Below are 18,327 nucleotides of genomic sequence, written 5' to 3'. Positions count from 1 at the left end.
AGCCTAACCCGGCTGCTACTCCGCCTCCACTCCGAAGCTCTCCTTCACAAGACCAGGCAGGACCCGTGACGGGAGTAGCCCGCCAACCCCATGGAAAAGGTCGTGAGAGCCCAGGGCTGCCTCGCCTCCCAGTGCCGGGATCGCCCCTCCCCCTCCGCCAACGGCCATAGCCTTCTTTTCCCGCCCTTTCTAACGGTCACTCCCTGCCCTCGCGCCCCCCTCATTCCTCTGCGCTCGTGGCAATCCCAAGCCTCAGCTTCAGCGTCGACGCTTGCGCAGAGAAGAGACCGCACGCACCCACCTACCCACCCCCCGGACGCCGGCGCGCGGGCGGAGGGACGAGGGAAGCCCCGAAGTGGGCGGACCCGCGAGCCGGCGCGCGCCTGAGGACGTGGCGCTTTCCAGCCAATCCAGGCCGAGTCGCCGCAGCCCTCCGGCGCCGCCGCGCGGCGGGAGGAAAGCCGACGGGGCGCCCAATCCGAGCCCCGCGCGTGGCGGCGAGGGAGGCGGGGGCGATTCCTGATTGGGTGGCCGGGCGGGCGCCGAGGGCGGGGCGGGCGCCGCGGTTTCCGGTCCGCGCGGCGGGTGGCGAGCTGAGGGAGAGCGAAGCCGGAGGGTCTCCTGGCGGGAAGAAGGTAACCGGGGGTGTCGGCCTCCTCCACCCGCTGGCGCCGGGGCCTGTCACCCGGGAAGGGAGGTGACAGCCCTGGGCCGGGCCCCCGCGCGCTGCGGGCCCTCCCCGGCCTGGGGGCCCGGTGCTCAGGGCCGGGCGGCGCCCCCGCGGGGGAGGGGAGCCTGGGGCCCGCCTGGGGGCGCGCTCTGGCCCGGGGCTCACGCGGGGAGCGGCGGCTTGGCCGTGACGTTCTGCGGCTGGAAGTGTGTGTGTGAGTGTGTGTGTGCGGGGGGGGGGGTGCGCCTTTGTTCCTCGCCCCCGCCTGGGACTGGGGTGGGTCGCCCCAAGCCCGCCCGCGGCGCCCCCCCCTCGACGCGGGGGGGGGGCGCTCGTGCAGCGCCCGAGGGCGTGGCGCGCGCCCGCCCTCGTGCAAGCGCCCCAGCCTGGCTTGGGGGCAGGGGCAGTGGGGCAGGCCAGGGAAGGGACGCGGGGTGCAGCGGCTGGTGGCTGCAGAACCAACCCTGGTGTTTGTGTAGCTGCTCCAGAGGCCACAGTTGGGGGGAGGGGACTTTAAGGGCCCTGAAAGCGTGAGACTTAACTCACCAAGAGCCTTCCTTATTGACAAAGCCTCATTCGTGTGTTCGGCACTGAGCGCCGCATGGAGACTACAAGAGCGGCCATACCATAGTGGGACAGATCGGCGGTCTAGCTAGTCCAGTATCCTGTCTTCCAACAGATGGTGCCAGGTGCTTCAGAGAGAGTGAACCGAACAGGGCAATTATTGAGTGATCATCCCCTGTTGTCCAGGCCCAGCTTCGGACCGTCAGAGATTTAGGGCCAGCCTCAAGACTAGCCCTGCCCACAAGGAGCTTACCTGTGGCTGCTTGTATGACTTATAAGGGCCTGAAGTCTGTCACTACTTAAAAAAGCTCTTTAGACCTAGGATGTGACCCTGTACGTGTATCTGGAATGGCATGTGGCTCACTGGATGGTCATTTGTGCTGATTTATTGCATCACCCTTTGAGAAATTGAGAGGAGATGCGCCACTTCAAAATTGAATTTTTTATTTAATAAAAAACAGCATGTCTGTTGTCTTGTTCACTGAATGTTAACAGAAGAGCCAAATAAGGTTTCAAGTTGTTGAAATGTCAGCTGTGCGGGTGAATGAATTTTTTATTCACCCACGGTAAATTGCTGTACTGTTTCTCACCATTACTCATATTGATGGATAATAAAACTAAGTAGAGTTTAGATACCCAGATGATAAAAGACCTGTATAAATGCCCTGAAATAAGTAATTTTGCATTTCCATTATACTTTGTCCCAGAGGATATGTGAATTGACATATTAGCTACATGGGGGTATGTGAAACAATCTCTCTAAAATAGTCATCTCTATGAAAACAGTGCAGTTGGATACTACAGCTATTTCTCCATGCCTCGTGCTGAGGGTTGCTGCATTCTTTTCCCCTTGTCCACCCTATGCAGCAGTGACCTTTGCTGTAACCACCAGATTTTGAAATGGAAAAACTTCAAAGCCAGTAAATATTTCTTTGTATTTGACTAGAGCGGTTGTGTGAGCAATGTCAACTATTCCCTCTCTCCGCCACCAGGTGAGTATGTACTGCACCTCCTGATTTTCAACCAGGATCATGAGTAAAGATCTGGTGTTTGTGTGACAAGACATATCTTTAGGCCATGGGCTGGTTCATGGAATCCATGTTAATATTATTAAAAGACAAACTTGAGCATAATTTCAAGATTTGTTGAGCTGTGTTGTCCATGTTTTTTCTGTGTGCTGGAAGAGATTTTTTTTTAATGTATTATTGTAGCACCTCGGAGTTCTAGTCATAGACCAGGACCCCCTTGTGCTAGGTGCTAAAGAGCCGTTCAGGTGTTGCACTGTTGTGAGTGACCTCTTGCTGCAGATACTTATTTGCAAGAAAGGAATAACATGAAGATCAGCATTCAGATCTTAAACAAGTTAAGATTGCTATGAGCTCCTATTGTTGCAAGTAGAGGTCTCTCAACTTCAAGCCATTAATTACCACTTCCTAGTACCCACGATGAACCCCAGTACCCATTTATGCAGGTAGCTTAACAGAGAGTGGGCTAGTGTTGATTATAAACATATTGTTAGTTCATGGCTTGCTTATTGTGACTTAGTGGAAAAAACTTACATCAGTGAGGTAAATGATGGCTTGCTTTTCCTATTGATTGTAACATAATTTAGAGGGTCTTTAGATGTTGCAAAAGTTTTGTCATATTCTGTAGACAGAACTGTTGATGACTTGCGGAAAACATTCTCTTTAATAATAACTTTAGCTAAAGATTTTTCTCTTGTTTGCATTGGAACAAAATCTCTGATAGTGGGTATGAGATTGTGTCAGAGGAGTCTAATGTTTGGATAGGGTGGAAATGATTAAAATGATTCAGGGTGGATTTTATTTAAATCAAATTGATATAAATCATGATTTAATCATGGTTTTCTACATAAAAGTGCATTCTTGTTGGTTGTTATAACCTTAATACATATTCTTCACAACTCAGAAATAGATGTAGGTTTCATTTTTAGAAGGGACACACTATACATTTTTAAACAGTGATTTATTTGGAAAACCTTTCAGATTTAGTTTTACAGCTATATCAGAAAATGAATGATTGGTTATTTCATTTACCAAAGGTAATTGAAGCAGATATTCATGAAGCCATTGGGAGGTGCACTATCTTCAATTCAACAGGTTAATCATTAATATTTGGAGGATTTTCTTGCCAGGCTGTATTAGGAGGAGAACATCACCAGACAGACATTTAAATATTTTTTTTAACTAAAACAACAATGTGAAGTATTCTTGAATTTTTTCTTCAACAACAAACATATAATATTTTAAACAAAACAAGCATATGTCCCTCGCTTCTCACATTTATCTCCAGACTTCTTCCCCTTGTCCAGATCTATTTGGCTCCCAACAATCTTCTATTCATTGAACCTTTTGAAACTTTGCACTTTTAGAGAGAGGTAAGGGATGGACTCTGTGTACACAAATTTGCAGAGGTACAATATAGTTGAGGTCTGTTATTTCTCACCTCTATATATTATTTATTTTAAAACATTTTTGCTGTTAACAAGCATGTTACTTCTGGAGACACAAATCCACAGTTTGAGAACTGCAAAACTCAGCATCTCTGATGGTGTCTTCTAGACTGAGCACTGGGTAGATAGAAAGATTAACCTAAATAATCTATACAGAAGCCTGTGGAACCCCATAAGATTGGGTCCCTAATCCATGAACTATTGGAACTCATTTACAAAACTTTTCTTAAACATTACATGAATATATTGTCTCATACTATAGAACTAGAATTTATAATCCCTATTCCATGATGAGATATCTTTGAGCTATAATGTATCTTAATTAAAACTATCTTTAGATAGATTTTTTTTATTTAAATCGGATTTTTTTCATAAAATGCTTTTTGAGGAAAAATCCTAATTTTTTTTTAAATCAGTTATTTTTATCCACCCTGAAATGATTACGGTCCTGACCATGCTACAACTTTACAGGTTAGAACCAACAAACTGCTTCAGAGTGTCGTTTGTGTCTACATACAGCATGCATGAAACTCTGCAATTGTGGCATCTAACAGCATCATCCCTACCAGAAGACTAGTCTGACACATGGTTGTCTTCCTGTAACCAGTCTTGCACACCTGTTTTTTTCTTTTTTTTTTTTTTTCTGGTGTGGATAGGACCCCCTTAAAAGTGTTTGGTTTTGCAGGTTTCCCTTTACACTCTGGTATGTCCTAACACACAGAGCTGGAAGTATTATCTACTTGAAATGTTCTGTGTGCATGTCATTAGAGTGCTCTGAGTTTTCCCAGAAAATGTTGATTAGTATAGGGTAGGCTGCATCTGACGAGTGGGTTCATAGATGATTCAGGCATCTCTAAGGCAGAAAAACTTCAGTGGACACAATTCTGTCTCTGTCATTGTAACAGGGTTATATGAAAGCATTACAAACTGGTTTCAAACCATAATTGTAATATGGAGACACCTTAATATGATGGGATTATAGAGTAGCAGCCGTGTTAGTCTGTATTCGCAAAAAGAAGAGGAGTACTTGTGGCACCTTAGAGACTAACAAATTTAGTTGAGCATAAGCTTTCGTGAGCTACAGCTCACTTCATCGGATGCATTCACCGATGAAGTGAGCTGTAGCTCACGAAAGCTTATGCTCAACTAAATTTGTTAGTCTCTAAGGTGCCACAAGTACTCCTTAATATGATGTTTACTCTCCACCTGAATACTGTGTTAAATTCTGGTCATCCCAGCTCGTAGGGTTCAGAGAAGGTCTATAAAATTGACTAGATGCATGGAAAGAGTTGTACATGAGGAACAATTAAAAAGGTAGGACAGTTTAATTTAAAAAGTAGAAAAAATCATGGCACAAAATAGAGAAATATAAAAATGACATAGCATAGAGAAAGTAATTTGCCTGTTCCTGCTTAATCTTTCTCATAATACAAGAACACAGGGACATACAGCAAACAAAAAGCAACACATTTAAATCTTTTTAATGTGATGGAATGAACTGAACAACAAGATACTGAGGTCAACAGCTTAGTAGGATTAGAAACTTTAATAAAATTATGGATATTATAATTAATATTAATAAAAGATATAAACCCTTATGCTTCAGGAATTAAGCCAACTGCTAACTTCCTGAGGTTGGCAAAAAATTTCCTTTACCAGGTGGTGGTTCTGGACATTTTCAATTTCATTATAGAATATTTAAATTTTTCCCTGAAGCATGTGCTATCACATTTCTTGTGTTTGTAAGAGTTTTGAAAATGTAAAGCAGTATATAAGTACTAATAATTTTCATAACCATAATGTCTATGGCTGGAGCAGTGTTGTGAGACCTGAATTAGTGTCTGTAAAGCATTTTGAGATCTTTAGAGGCAGAACTTTTTGTTTAAAGTAGTACAGTTATGTTCCTTGATTAGAATATCAAAACTTGAAATAATGAACAAAATTAAATTAAATCAAATAGAACAGTTGCATGGGAGTCTCTGTGGCAAATCAGGTTTGCTGGGTGTTCTCTCTCTTCAGAGTAGATATGTTCATGCACAGTTAAGATGGCAGACTGCCTGAATGCTTTATGGAGCTGAGGAATCCTAGTTTTATGGTGATACATGTTTCTGTTGCAGAAGGCAGCTGAGAACTCCTGACATTCTTGGGGGTTTCCAGATCATGTTCCCCTCCCTCCTTCCAAATGTTCCAGCATTCAGGGTGACAGTACTTAAGTTTTTTTTGTTTGTTTTTTTTTTAACAATCGGTGAACAAAAGATAAATCACTGACTGGCCACCTGCCTACACACTTATAATTTCCATGTTTGATCGTCTTGATTATATAGCCAGGAGGGAGGAAATGCTTTTATGCATTTGTTTTCCATACAGACATATGAAGTGCAGTTAAATTTGATCAGAAAGTAGGTTGGTTGCCTTTCTAAATCTTACATTCTTTCTCTGTCTGCTCCTTGTTCTGTTGGGCAGGCTTGGTTTAAGGCATTTATAGGAAACACAAGATTTGCTAGATGGGATTCAACCGGTGGTCCATCAAATCCTGTAACTTGGCTCTGGCAACAGCCAGATGCTTCAGCAGAAAGTATAAGAAACCCTACAATGAATAGTTATGGAATAACCTACTCATAAAAGCTTCTTTCTTAACCTTGTTCATTTAGTGTTTGATTTAATGCCCTAAGCATAAGGGTTTACATTCATTAAGCAAAAACCCAACCCTTTTGCTGTGTAGCATACAGGGTTGATAAAAATAGACGATTTGTTTAAAAAAATCCTATTTTCTATTTAAATTGCATTTTTGTAAAATTTAAACTAAATACAGGTTTATTTTTTAAAAACAAACCTATTTGCAATTGACAGCCTATATTAAGGCTTAAACTTACCATATTTAATTTAAATTATTTTAATACACAAAAAATAGTATTAAACAGTACATGTTTATCACCAATTTTTAATGAAAGTCAGACCACTGAACTGATGGAAATCACTGGCTGAGCACCTGGAACCAGAATTTGCTGAAGTGCTAAACCAGCTTCTGCTAGCAGTAGCTTCTTCTACAGGTACAGAGAGAATATTTACTTCATTTCAGTTTATTCAGCTAGTTCAGTTCAATTACTAGTAGTTCCTTCAAAGTTAAGAAACCAATTGAGAGTTGAAAAAGCAGGAAAGCTTGTTTTCTTCTTCCAATCTGTGGAAAAAAAACTAGGTGTGATAGGATGAGATCTACTAGTTCTGAAATTGTGAAGGACATGGTGACCAGAAACCATTAGTTCAATTCACTACCTATAAATAATATGTATTTGTTTCATAAATCAGTTGTTTTGCATTTAAAATTATTTTTGATTATTCTTTTTGAATGTATCCAGCACATTTAAGGTACTTAAATTTTAAAAAATGCTGAGCTTGACACAAATCACAAGTATATAAATTTATAAATAAGAAATACAGGTGAGTCACATCATATGCACATTTAACTTATGCAAATTCAACTATACGCGCTCGGCAAAAATAAAGAAAAATAACAAGATACCTGTAAATAGTGCGGGCGATTCCACCCACCATTCCACTTGATGAGCGTATGCCCTGGAGTGAGCGTGAGATGGGAGACGTGAATTTGCTATTCCCTCAGTCTCAGTTCCCGCATGCCTCTCATCGTGTGAGCATCTTGCCGCACTGAGTGTGATTCTAGTGTTTAAAGATACTGTACGTATTTTTCATACAACATGGCCCCTAAATGCAAGCCAACTACTTCGTCTGGTGCTCAACCAAAGAAACAGTGATCTGTTCCAGTGCTGGAGGAAAAACTGGCTGTGCTGGACTTATTGAGAGACAGTATGTCGGTCTCCAATGTGGCGCATAAATATGGCCACAACGAATCTAGCATCCATGTCATCAAGATGAGAGAGAGAGAGAAATTCGTCAAGCCGTGGCATTAAGTGCTCCAATAACTGTTAAGGTGATGAGCCAGGTGCATGATAAGACTTTAGTGAAGACTGAAATGGCATTAAACTTATGGCTGGAAGACGTGAACTGTAAACGTGTGCCTATCGATGGCAACACGTTGTGAGAAAAGTCTCTTAGCCTCTACACGCTGTTCAAACCTCCCGCTGAAGAGGGACAGCCTTCTGATGAGAGAGAATTCAAAGCCAGCCAAGGTTGGCTTAACAGTTTTAGGAACCGCTTTAGCCTCAAAAACGTGCAGTCTACTGGTGAAGCTGCCTCTGTCAATGAAGAGGCAGCAAAAGCCTACCCCGAACAATTAAAGAAAATCATAGAAGAAAAGAGCTATCTTCCAGAACAAGTTTTTAATGCTGACGAGACTGGGCTCTTCTGGAAAAAAATGCCCAACCGCACTTACACGTTGAAATCAGAAGGACAAGCCCAATTTGCTGAAGTATTCCAAGCAGCGAAACACTTGAATGATTTAATTTCTGAATACAATCCCTCTATGGAACGAAGCCTCAAAATCACACATAGTATTACGGAAGATTTGAGACCACACCAAGAAATGTTTGAGCAGCTCAAGAGACAACAGCGACAGTTGCCGATCACCATGTTTTTCAAGGAAGAACAGCCAGCAGCAGATGAGCCTACGCAATCAACTTGAAAACCATGTACAGTTTACTGTACTTTATGGGCGATTTAAGGGATTTGCAAGGGTAATTTTGACTATACGCGATTTTAGCCTTATGCACTGACTTTAGAACCTAACCCCCATGTAAGATGCGAGTCCACTGTACATCATTCCCCATTTTCTAGCATAATAAATGTAAAAATTAAGAATCTGAATGTAAATTAAGCTATATAATTGCTTAAACAAATGTATAGCTACATGTATCCTTCTGGTTAGCAAAAAGAAGCACCAAATTTAGCATAAAATCTATATTTAATTGCAGATCAACATATTTTAATGGTTACTAACCAGTAAAAATCAAACTTTCCTTAAGAAAATAATTAAAGTATAAATGAACGATTAAAACTGATGATTTAAATCAAGGTTTTCTGCTTGCTGATTTAAATCATGATTAAAATCAGTGACTCAAATCACTTTGATTTAAATCAGTCCATTCTGGTAACATAACTGTAGATGGTCGTATTATCCACAAATGTCTAATACTCTTTTAAACTTTCCTAAATCCCCATGCTCAATGATACCTTGTGATAATGAAGTCATAGATGAATTATGAATTGTGTGTGTATGTGGGGGCATGATTAGTTATTTGCAGCATTTTGATTCATGTAATGTCCTTGTTTTTGTATTATGAGTAATTAAATATGGGCTCCTCTTTTGCCTTCTCTTTACCATGCAATATGCCATATGTCCTCTGTAATATTCTTTCTTATACATCTCTCTAAGCAAAACAGTACAAATCTTTGAAGTGTCTCTCTACCTTTATTTTATTCTGGTACTCTGAGAACCTGCTGATTCTTCTAAATCTTCTCATAGATAAGAACCAGAACATGAAGACATACCATGATTGATATAAAGGCTTTGTAATTTATAACCACTGTATGTCTAGCTTCAATATCACAAGTTATAATGTGATCTGCTTTGAGATTGGCAACTCCAAATACAGAGTTCTTGCGTAATATGAATGGTGGAGCTCTTTGTCAGGGTTGCTTGTTCCATCTGTTTTAACTTCATATTTCTTGGTGTGAATATTAGTTACATAGCAGGATTATCTTCATCTGATTATTTCTTCAGTCATAATAATCTTTAATCTCTTCCACTGCTTGGGAAACCTACATCTGTGTTGAATGTGGCATTGAATCTCATCCTAACAGCTTCACAGTGATTCATGTGGCAAACAGACTGCACAAATCCATTGGATATTATTCGTTACTGTGCTATTTACATCATCTTAAACTAATATTTGTAATGTGGTTATGCGCCACTTAAACAACAGAAATACTGTGATTTACAAGAAGACTCAAGTAACTGTTCAAGTATTTATTTAACTTTTCCTACTCGTTTCACTTGCTTAAAGGATGGCAAACTTTCCTTTTTGTTGTTGGCTTTTTAACCTCTTGAAGTAGTTTAAACTAATGTGGGAGGCTTTTTTCATGACTTCTATTTCTGTGAAATAGAACTTAGTTTTATAAAGCTACTTCTTGCAGGACTTTACTCTTTTTATGTAAACATCTCCACTTATACCATAGTGGGTGAATGTGAGTGCCTATGATTTAGATATTGGGTATAGGTATGTTACCCACTCATACTTCTAAATTCAAGATATGGCTAATTAAATCAGATAATCAAAGGAAATATTTGTGTGAGAGATGGGAGAGACACTTGCTTACCTTTGGAGACTAGAATAGTTTACCCTTCATGAGTCCACGTTTATGTAATACCTGTCTCCTAAAAAAAATTTGGGGCCAGGGGAAGAGATGTGCATTTGTAATCTGATTCTAGGGTTTGAAGACTACTGAACTAACTGATCAGGATTCAGAATAAATAGTCTACAGTTTCTGTTACCTATTTGCATTGGATGTGTTGGGCTAAGGACAATTAGGGCTATGTTTGCCCTAATTGAATCTTCTTACTGCATGAATCTAATAAATCAAACCAGAATATTTGAACTGTTCCAAGTTAAACATTAGTCTTCAGTGTGTATTTGCATTCATTGTCTTTTAATCCAGGCTGTGCATCGTTGTAGTATCTCTCTGCAATGTATCATTTCTAATTTGGCTGCAACGTTCAACTTTTGGAGATAGTACCTATGTTTAGTTTGGAGACAATAAAGTAGCATCTAGGTCAGGGGTCTCAAACTCAAATGACCACGAGGGCCACATGAAGACTAGTACATTGGCCTGAGGGCCGCACCACTGACCCCCCCACCGCTTTCCCGGCCCCGCCCCCACTCCACCCCTTCTGTGAGGCCCCGCCTCTTCCCACTCCTTTCCCGCCCCCATTCCAACCCCTTCCCTGAAATCCCCACCCCAACTCTGCCCCCTCCCTGCCCCCAGGGGGCGCAGGAGGGGTGTGGCTGGGGGCTCAGGGCAGGGGATCGGGGTGCAGTGTACGGCAGGCAGCTCAGGGCAGGGGGTTGGGGTGCAGGAGGGGTGTGGGGTGTGGCAGGGAGCTCAGGGAAGGGGGGTGGGGTGCAGCAGGGGGTGCGGCAGGGAGCTTAGGGCAGGAGGTCGGGTGCAGGAGGGGTGTGGGGTGTGGCAGGGGGCTCAGGGCAGGGGGTTCAGCTGCAGGAGGGGTTCGGGGAGCAGGGCAGGCTGCCTGCCTGCCCTGCCTCTGCACCGCTCCGGGAAGCGGCCGGGACCTGGAGGCGGGCACAGGGGTCTGTGTGTTGCCCTGGCCGCTCCTCCAGGTACCTCCCCCAAAGTTCTCATTGGCTGGGAATGGGAGTTTTGGGGGGGGTATCTAGAGGAGCGGCCAGGGCAACACACAGACGAGACCCCTGTGTCCCCCCTCCCCGAGGTCCCAGCCACTTCCCGGAGCCGCGCAGGGGCAGGGCAGGCAGGCAGGGAGCCTGCTCTGTCCCCGGTGTGCGCCGGGCCAGAGCTTCTCTAGGTAAACGCTGTGGGGGTCGCGAGGAGCTGGTGGGCCGCAGGAGATAACCCCGCGGGCCGCATGTTTGAGACCCCAATCTAGGTCAATGGTGTCAAACCATAAGGCTGTGTGGGCAGGATGCAGCTTACATGGAATGTTAAAATCTTAGATTCTGCAGAATGTTGTTTGAAAAACAGTTTCTCGGTCTCATGGTTGCCAAGTATACTTTGTGAATAGCCACGTTGTCTTCCTGAGTCTGCAGACAGCCTGAAACAATTGTGCTGAGGTGTGCCTTCCTGTCCCTATTAATCTAACTGAAGTGTTAACTCTAAAGCTTAATGATACAATTTTAAATGTCGTCATTAACTAATTCATTTCTGATCATTGCAGATGGCATGGGGAAAGAGTAGGAGTGAAACCCATGGTGGGTGGATTTGGGAGTTACTTCAGTGAAGGAAATGCAGAAGGAAGAAAGGAGAAGCAATATAAAGACCCAGGAAGTGGGAGAGAAGTAAAGAAAGGAGGTTGGGGTTGGGGAACAATGCTCCTAAAAATGAGAGTTTTCCCGTTGAGTGATGCTGAATACAAGAAGTTACTGAACAAAAACAAAAACATTTTCTGTATTAAGACTACATTCTGCCATTAATCTTTGTGCAGACTGTACATTGACATCCGTAGGAATTCTGTTGTAGATCAAGAAGAGTATATAGTCTTAATTTTCCCAAAACCACAGAAAATGTTTTAAAGTGAAATTCAGCCCTCTGCACTGAATGAGTTTGACAGTGGCAAACCAAGTGTTTGTTTGGAGGGCTGCACATCTTTGGGGTTTTGTTTATTTTCAGTCAATATTGCTGCACCTCCAATAGAGGTGATACTAATATAATTCCTCATGTTTGAAAGAAACAGAGCATCTTTTTAAAAGACATTAAATATGGTGAATCATAGGATAAGAATAACGTGATTGTTTTTTGGTTTAGTCCTTAACGCTGCAACTTTAACGTAGTAATGTAGATTTTTGCTGCTGGTCGCACAAGATTTATTGAGGGGGAAAAATGATGTGGAGAATATCCTAGTTCTATGACCGACAGGACCCAGTTGACAAAGGCCAGCTGTTGCCTCTCTGTTATTAGTGCACTATGCATTTGTAGACTTATGGCTCATCAACACCTAAAACTTAGATCAACCAAACTACCTTCCTCAGGGATGTGAAAAATTCACACCACAAGAGTTGTTGTTCTGTCGACCTAAGCTCTGGTGTAAGTACCAAGAGGTCGACAGAATAATTCTTTCATCAGCTTAGCTATTGCCTCTGGAAAGGGTGGATTTACTACAGTGACCGAAAAGAATTCTTCTGTTGCTGTAGCAAGTGTCTGTGCTGCAGTTGTGCCACTGTAACACTTTTTGTGTAGACATATACTTAAAAAGCAACCATTTGCCAAAGGCTTAATAGTGTCTGTTCATCCGGTAGGCTAAGGCCCCGTTCCTTAAATGGGCTCCACTAATGTGGAGTCCCATTGACTTCAGTGGGATTTCTTATGTCTGCAAGACACCTGTATATCCTGCTGATGGGCACGGTGTAAAAAGTTAAACAAAACAAAACAATCCTGTAGGAGATAACAGTTAACCAAGACTTGTCAATTTTAAATGTTAATAACTTCAAAATTATTGACCTAACTTACTTCAAATTTGCCTCAAATTGTTTAGGTCTAATTGTGAGCTACAAAATAAGACAAGCTTATAAGAAATTTGCTCTAATTTAAAAGGCACGGACAATTGATGTGAGCAAACCAGTTTTGAAGACTGCAGACTTAATTAGTGGTGTATGCACTTAATTAGTGCATAACACACGTGTGTGCGCCTGGAAACCGCAAAAAATGGTGCATGTTCAGTATGCAATTTTCAAACTCCCATAACTTTAAACCGATTCAATTGTATTTTTTAAATCATCTGAAGACACTAGTTGTGGTCTTGGAAGAGCCTTGCTGAAGGCCGATCTGCGTGGTGGTGTTGATAGCCTCGGAGGGGGGCCCTATAGAAATGCAGTGGCTACTTGTAATCCTTGGGTGAGTAAGGCAGAACAAAATGAAAAGTTGGGCAGAAATTCCGGGTGTCTGGATTCATCCATCGTTCGTTATTAAACACAGAAAATTGAATCTGAATGAGTATCTTGGGAGAAGCAAACCCCTAAATGGCTTGTCTGTTAATATCCCAAAGGTTCATCTTGAATCGTCATGACTATTCAGCAGTTTCTTGTGTACCTATCCCTTTGTGCGGTCTGTGTCCTCACCAAACCCACGGACAAGAAGGACCGTGTTCACCATGACCCGCAACTCAGTGACAAGGTCCATGATGATGCACAGAACTTTGAGTATGACCATGATGCTTTCCTTGGTGCAGATGAGGCCAAAACCTTTGACCAGCTGACACCAGAGGAGAGCAAGGAGAGACTTGGGTAAGGAAATTAACTAGCTTTTTACTTCATTTGAGAAGAACTACCTCACATTTTTACTCATCTGGAATTTTGCAAAATAGTTTTTCCCATTCTTTGAAATGTAATCCTAAAACTCAAGTATATTGATATTTCTTCTATACCAGATGACTGTTTGGTACAAATGTTCTAAATTTAAAACTTTAAATGGGGTTCAAAAGTCAGTAGTAGCTCAAATGCTACCTGCAAGCCAAATGTAGCCTTGTAAAGTTATAGGTTGTCTGCAGCACATCTCATCTTTAATATGGAGTTGTTTCTTTATAGGTGTCAACATGCAATATGGTCTTGCCTCTCATATCAAGTTAAAACATTGCATGCTGGGCTAAGTTCCCTCTAAGTTGCGCAGCCATGCAGCAACCTATTAAGCGCCGCGCAGGCGCTCAGGCTGCAGTGAGGAGAGATGCCTCTCCCCAGCCCAGCCCTGGACCTGCGATGGCTGAGGCCTGAGCCCTCTTCCACATTCTGAACCCCTCTGGCCCATCCTCGCCAAATGAATTTTGTTATGTGCCCCTGACACATCACCTCCATGTTGCTGTTTGCTCCACTCCATACAGTTCAAGGTAACTAGGTGCTGGCAAGTTGCCATTATTTAAACAAAGCTTGGCTTCTGTCTTAAGGGAAAACTAAAACCCCTGGCAGGAGCTCTCTAGCCATATTGATTCCCATCTAGGAGGTGACTGCTGCACAAAAACCACACCCGTTGGCACAAGCTAGTGAAAATAGCATACTTTTTAATTAACTTTTGTCTTACTACTTTCACTCTAATTGGCTCCCATTGATAATGCCAGGATATGACCTTGAGAAGGATAACAGTAAGAGCTGGGGCACAGCAGTTGTTTGCTCTTCGGCATAACAGGGCATTCCCTCTGTCCAAGTGTCACGTAGCTGCACCTGTCACCACTCTGGTTTATATTTGGCTTTACACTTTGAAGCATAAGCCTACCCAATACTGAAAGCTGCTGTTGCAGTGGCTTTTGTGAGTGCCCCACCTATGACACCTCAGCATACAGCCTTCCTAGCTTGCCAGATGCTCTAATATACAATTTTTCAGCTTTATTTAAGGTTTAAAAACTATAAAACTTAAATAAATGTCTTTATGGTATTAACACTAAAATTATTACAGCATAAACTGTAATTAGTTTTCTGTGTTTTTTCACTCAGCTTGACAATTAAATTAGACCAATCAATTTTGCTTTTTAAATTCTCATGTACGATTCTTGCATCATAAATGTAAGAAGGCGCTCTGTAAGACAGGGCCCCTGCCCCAAAATGCTTATAAGTGACACAAACAAAAACAAGTGCAAGACAACTGGTTTTGGAGACATTACTGAGGTGACGATATATGCCCTATGCTTTGCACAAAGATGGAATGTTCATGTTGCAGGGACTGAGTGGGAAAGATTTAAGTCCAAATTAATCTAGTGATTGGCACTTAAAAAAAAAAAGTTTTCTGCGAGGCTCTGCAAAGACTTGCTTTTTATAAAAGCCTGAATTTCAAGAATAAACTACCTGAGTGTGTCTACGTGAAATACTTGTTTTAGTTCTCCAAACGGGTGCCACTTTCATCTGGAAAAACTAATACATAGCACCCTTTTTGTAAGTTTCCTTGTTTTAAAATCCTAGTATGAAGTTATTGCACATTAGGTCACCTTCATTGTATTTGTTCTCCGTCTCAGTTCCTCCAAGTTCCTAAAGGAATCCTGATGGTAGGAACATAGGCATTGTCATATTGTATCAGCCAATGGTCCATTTAGAGAGACAAGGTGGGTGAGGTAATATTGGACCAACTTCTCTCTAATTTCCTGGGACCGACGCAGCTACAATTACACTGCATGCAATGATCCATTTTAGTCTAGTATTCTGTCGCTGACACGAATACCATGGGCTTCAGGTGAAGGTGTGTTTTTTTTTAAAAATGGACAGTTATATAGTAGCATGTCCAGGGAATAGATTTTTCCTAACTTTACAATATACACCCACAACCTCAAGTGCTTGTCACAATCATACTCTTTCAGGATGAGGAAGACTAGATCAGAAGGTTATTGAAGGAGGCATAGGGAGTTGCCTTTGTTTGACACGAGAAATGATTGCCTCCTGCCTGGAATTACTGTGTCCACTCTGTGGCACACTTAGCTCGAGGAGCAAGAGACTGCCTTGGAAATCACACCTGGGTGGTCACTGTGCCAACCAACATTTTTCATAACTTCCAAAGTGCTTGGCTCCCAGTGCTGCTGAGGCAATGAACGCTTTCCCAGAATGTGAGCTGTTCTTCCTACGTGTGTAACAAGCTTTGCTTGGGGTGTCAGTTGTAAAATTAAACAAGCTTGTTTTTATTGCTTTTGTGAAGAAAGTGTTCTAGTGGGAAAGATCAACAGGTTCTCTTCTAGTGCAAGAGAAATGTCTAGCTCGGAAAACTGGTTACAGAATGTAGAAATATGCAAGAGATCCTCTTTTCAGGTTGTTTTGCTTTTCTAGCCTTTAGGTTTCATCATTGCTTTGCATTTTAATTTCACAGTCCTGCAAAGTTATTGGCTAGAAAAAGCTGGCAATGGGAAGAGTGGGGACTAGGGTAAAATTTTGCTCCTTAAAAATGTCAGAATGGGTATTTGAACCCACCCCTCCCTCTGATATGCCATTTTTCCTTGTTTTACATGTGAAAGGCACTTTCATCACTCTTTCTGAATCTGATCTGGTATTGTGCTTGGTCAGTCATAACACACTACTAAACCTGATTCTTGTGGCTGGCATGTTTGTGTGTGTCTGCTGTTGAAAGAGCCCAGCCTTCGGAGTTGAGAAGGTTCTTGCTCCAAAGCTTTTACAGCACCGCTTTTGGCTGTTCCCTGAAGTCACTGCCTTTCTGGTGATCTTCACGTTGTCAACTGAACTGGAGTTCAGCCTATGATTAGAGCCACATGCGGCCTAACATGCTGTTCTTATGTACTCCACCGATGTGTTTGGAACAGCTCCTTGTGCTCTGCATGATCTAAAAGTGGATAGAGTGTGACTCAAGGAGCATTCCATAAGCTGCCAGACACGAGGCAATGAGGGGAGTGCTGAGGAAATGGGAGCCTGGTGAGGCCTGTCCTTCCCAGCAGGCAGGGCGTTGGAGGTGGGAAAGAAGGGAATGTATCAGAGTCGTAAGGAATCACAAAATAACTGTGGCATCCTCTCTGTCGTGCTGTGATGCATTGTGTTTTGCATCAATATATGATGAAGCTGTATTTTTCTTACGGCTATGAAGAGGAACGAACAAGTCACTATTCCAGTAGCCTGTGACCTACTGAGGCTGAACTGTGCTCTGTCCATTCTGAATCAAGTATTCTCTACATCAGTCTTGTAAATCACTTTCTAAAATTGTGCGACTGGCAAACGCATATAGGATGACAGCTAGAAGGCAGTTTTGGGTAGCCTGCTGGGTTACAGTTTGGAATTGACTTGTTCACTCCTGCATACAGGTGCAGTGTGCTGCCCGTTAAAATGCGCTGCTCTGAGTAGAAAGAGCCTTATTTCCCTTAACTTTTCCTGCATTTCTCTGCATTTTCTACAGAAAGATTGTAAGTAAAATAGATGAAGACAAGGACGGGTTTGTAACTGTGGAGGAGCTCAGAGACTGGATTAAATTTGCACAAAAACGCTGGATTTACGAGGATGTAGAGCGTCAGTGGAAGGGGCACGACCTCAATGAGGACGGCCTCATTTCCTGGGAAGAGTATAAAAATGCCACCTACGGCTACATCTTAGGTAGGTCTTTATTCTTGGGGTAAAAGCTTTGTGGAGCTGGCACCTTGAAACTTGCTGTTTTGTCTTGTAGAATGATTGTAGATAAAATAGACACGGATAAGGATGGGTTTGTGACGGAGGGGGAGCTGAAAGCCTGGATTAAGAAGGCCCAGAAGAAGTACGTGTATGACAATGTCGAACGCCAGTGGCAGGAGTTTGACATGAATCAAGATGGATTAATCTCCTGGGATGAGTACAGAAACGTGACATATGGCACTTACCTGGGTAAGGGGCGAGATGTCAAACCTGCAGACACAGTAGTCGCTAATCAATAAAGCAGAAGTGTTGTGTAACACAGAGCATGGAGAGCTCTTGCAGTAGTATAAGATTCAACTGGGAACAATCTTTTCCTTCATATTAGTAAGAGGTCCGTGAAATTGGCAAGCACACAGAAGAATCTTAAAAGCTAAAGTTTGTATGAAGATGCAGCTTTGTAACTCTGCTTTATTGATTAATTTTAATTTAAAAATCTAGTCTAAAATTCAAGATTACTGCTCAGATTGACAGTTTTATTCAAGGCTTCTGGGCAGACCCTTTGTTTAGCATTTAGTTTAACTCTCCATTGCTTGTAAATCCCACTTGAAGCTCTAAAGCTTTTCCCTAGCCATATTTATCCACTGGTGGCCTTCAGTATCTGCAGAAATATATATGTGGCTGTGGAAATGCAGCCATGCTGTAGTAAGGTACTGTATGTTGTCTCTGTATAAATTGTGGTTCACTTGGCTTTTAACAACAGCTACATTTCTGGAATTTGAAGCTCCTGAAGAACGACCTCAACTGTCTTTTCTTAAACTTAGGACGAAAAAAATAAAATATATGTCTTAGCTCTGTTTCTCCTCTCCACTCCACCCCCACTTCCA

At 42.4% G+C, this 18,327-nt stretch overlaps 1 protein-coding gene across 2 annotated transcripts in view; it reads left to right on the top strand.

The window, feature by feature from the left end:
* Positions 1–541: 541 nt before the first annotated feature.
* Positions 542–18,327, top strand: part of CALU (calumenin) — a 28,618-nt gene continuing 10,832 nt past the window's right edge. Inside the window, exons 1-3 of one of the 2 annotated variants that reach the window (XM_084617206.1) lie at positions 542–635; positions 13,414–13,651; positions 17,499–17,692. In XM_084617206.1, the coding sequence (XP_084473332.1) occupies positions 13,431–13,651; positions 17,499–17,692 (415 nt within the window). In that variant the 5' untranslated portion in view covers positions 542–635; positions 13,414–13,430. Of the gene's footprint in view, positions 636–13,413; positions 13,652–17,234; positions 17,429–17,498; positions 17,693–18,327 lie in introns of both variants that reach the window. The other variant, XM_084617205.1, reaches the window with a different exon arrangement.

This window comes from Lepidochelys olivacea (assembly GCF_965140295.1).
Source record: "Lepidochelys olivacea isolate rLepOli2 genome assembly, chromosome: 1".
NCBI classification, from domain to species: Eukaryota; Metazoa; Chordata; order Testudines; family Cheloniidae; genus Lepidochelys; species Lepidochelys olivacea.
The sequence above is the reverse complement of the archived record's forward strand: the minus strand, read 5'-3'. Positions and strand labels throughout refer to the sequence as shown.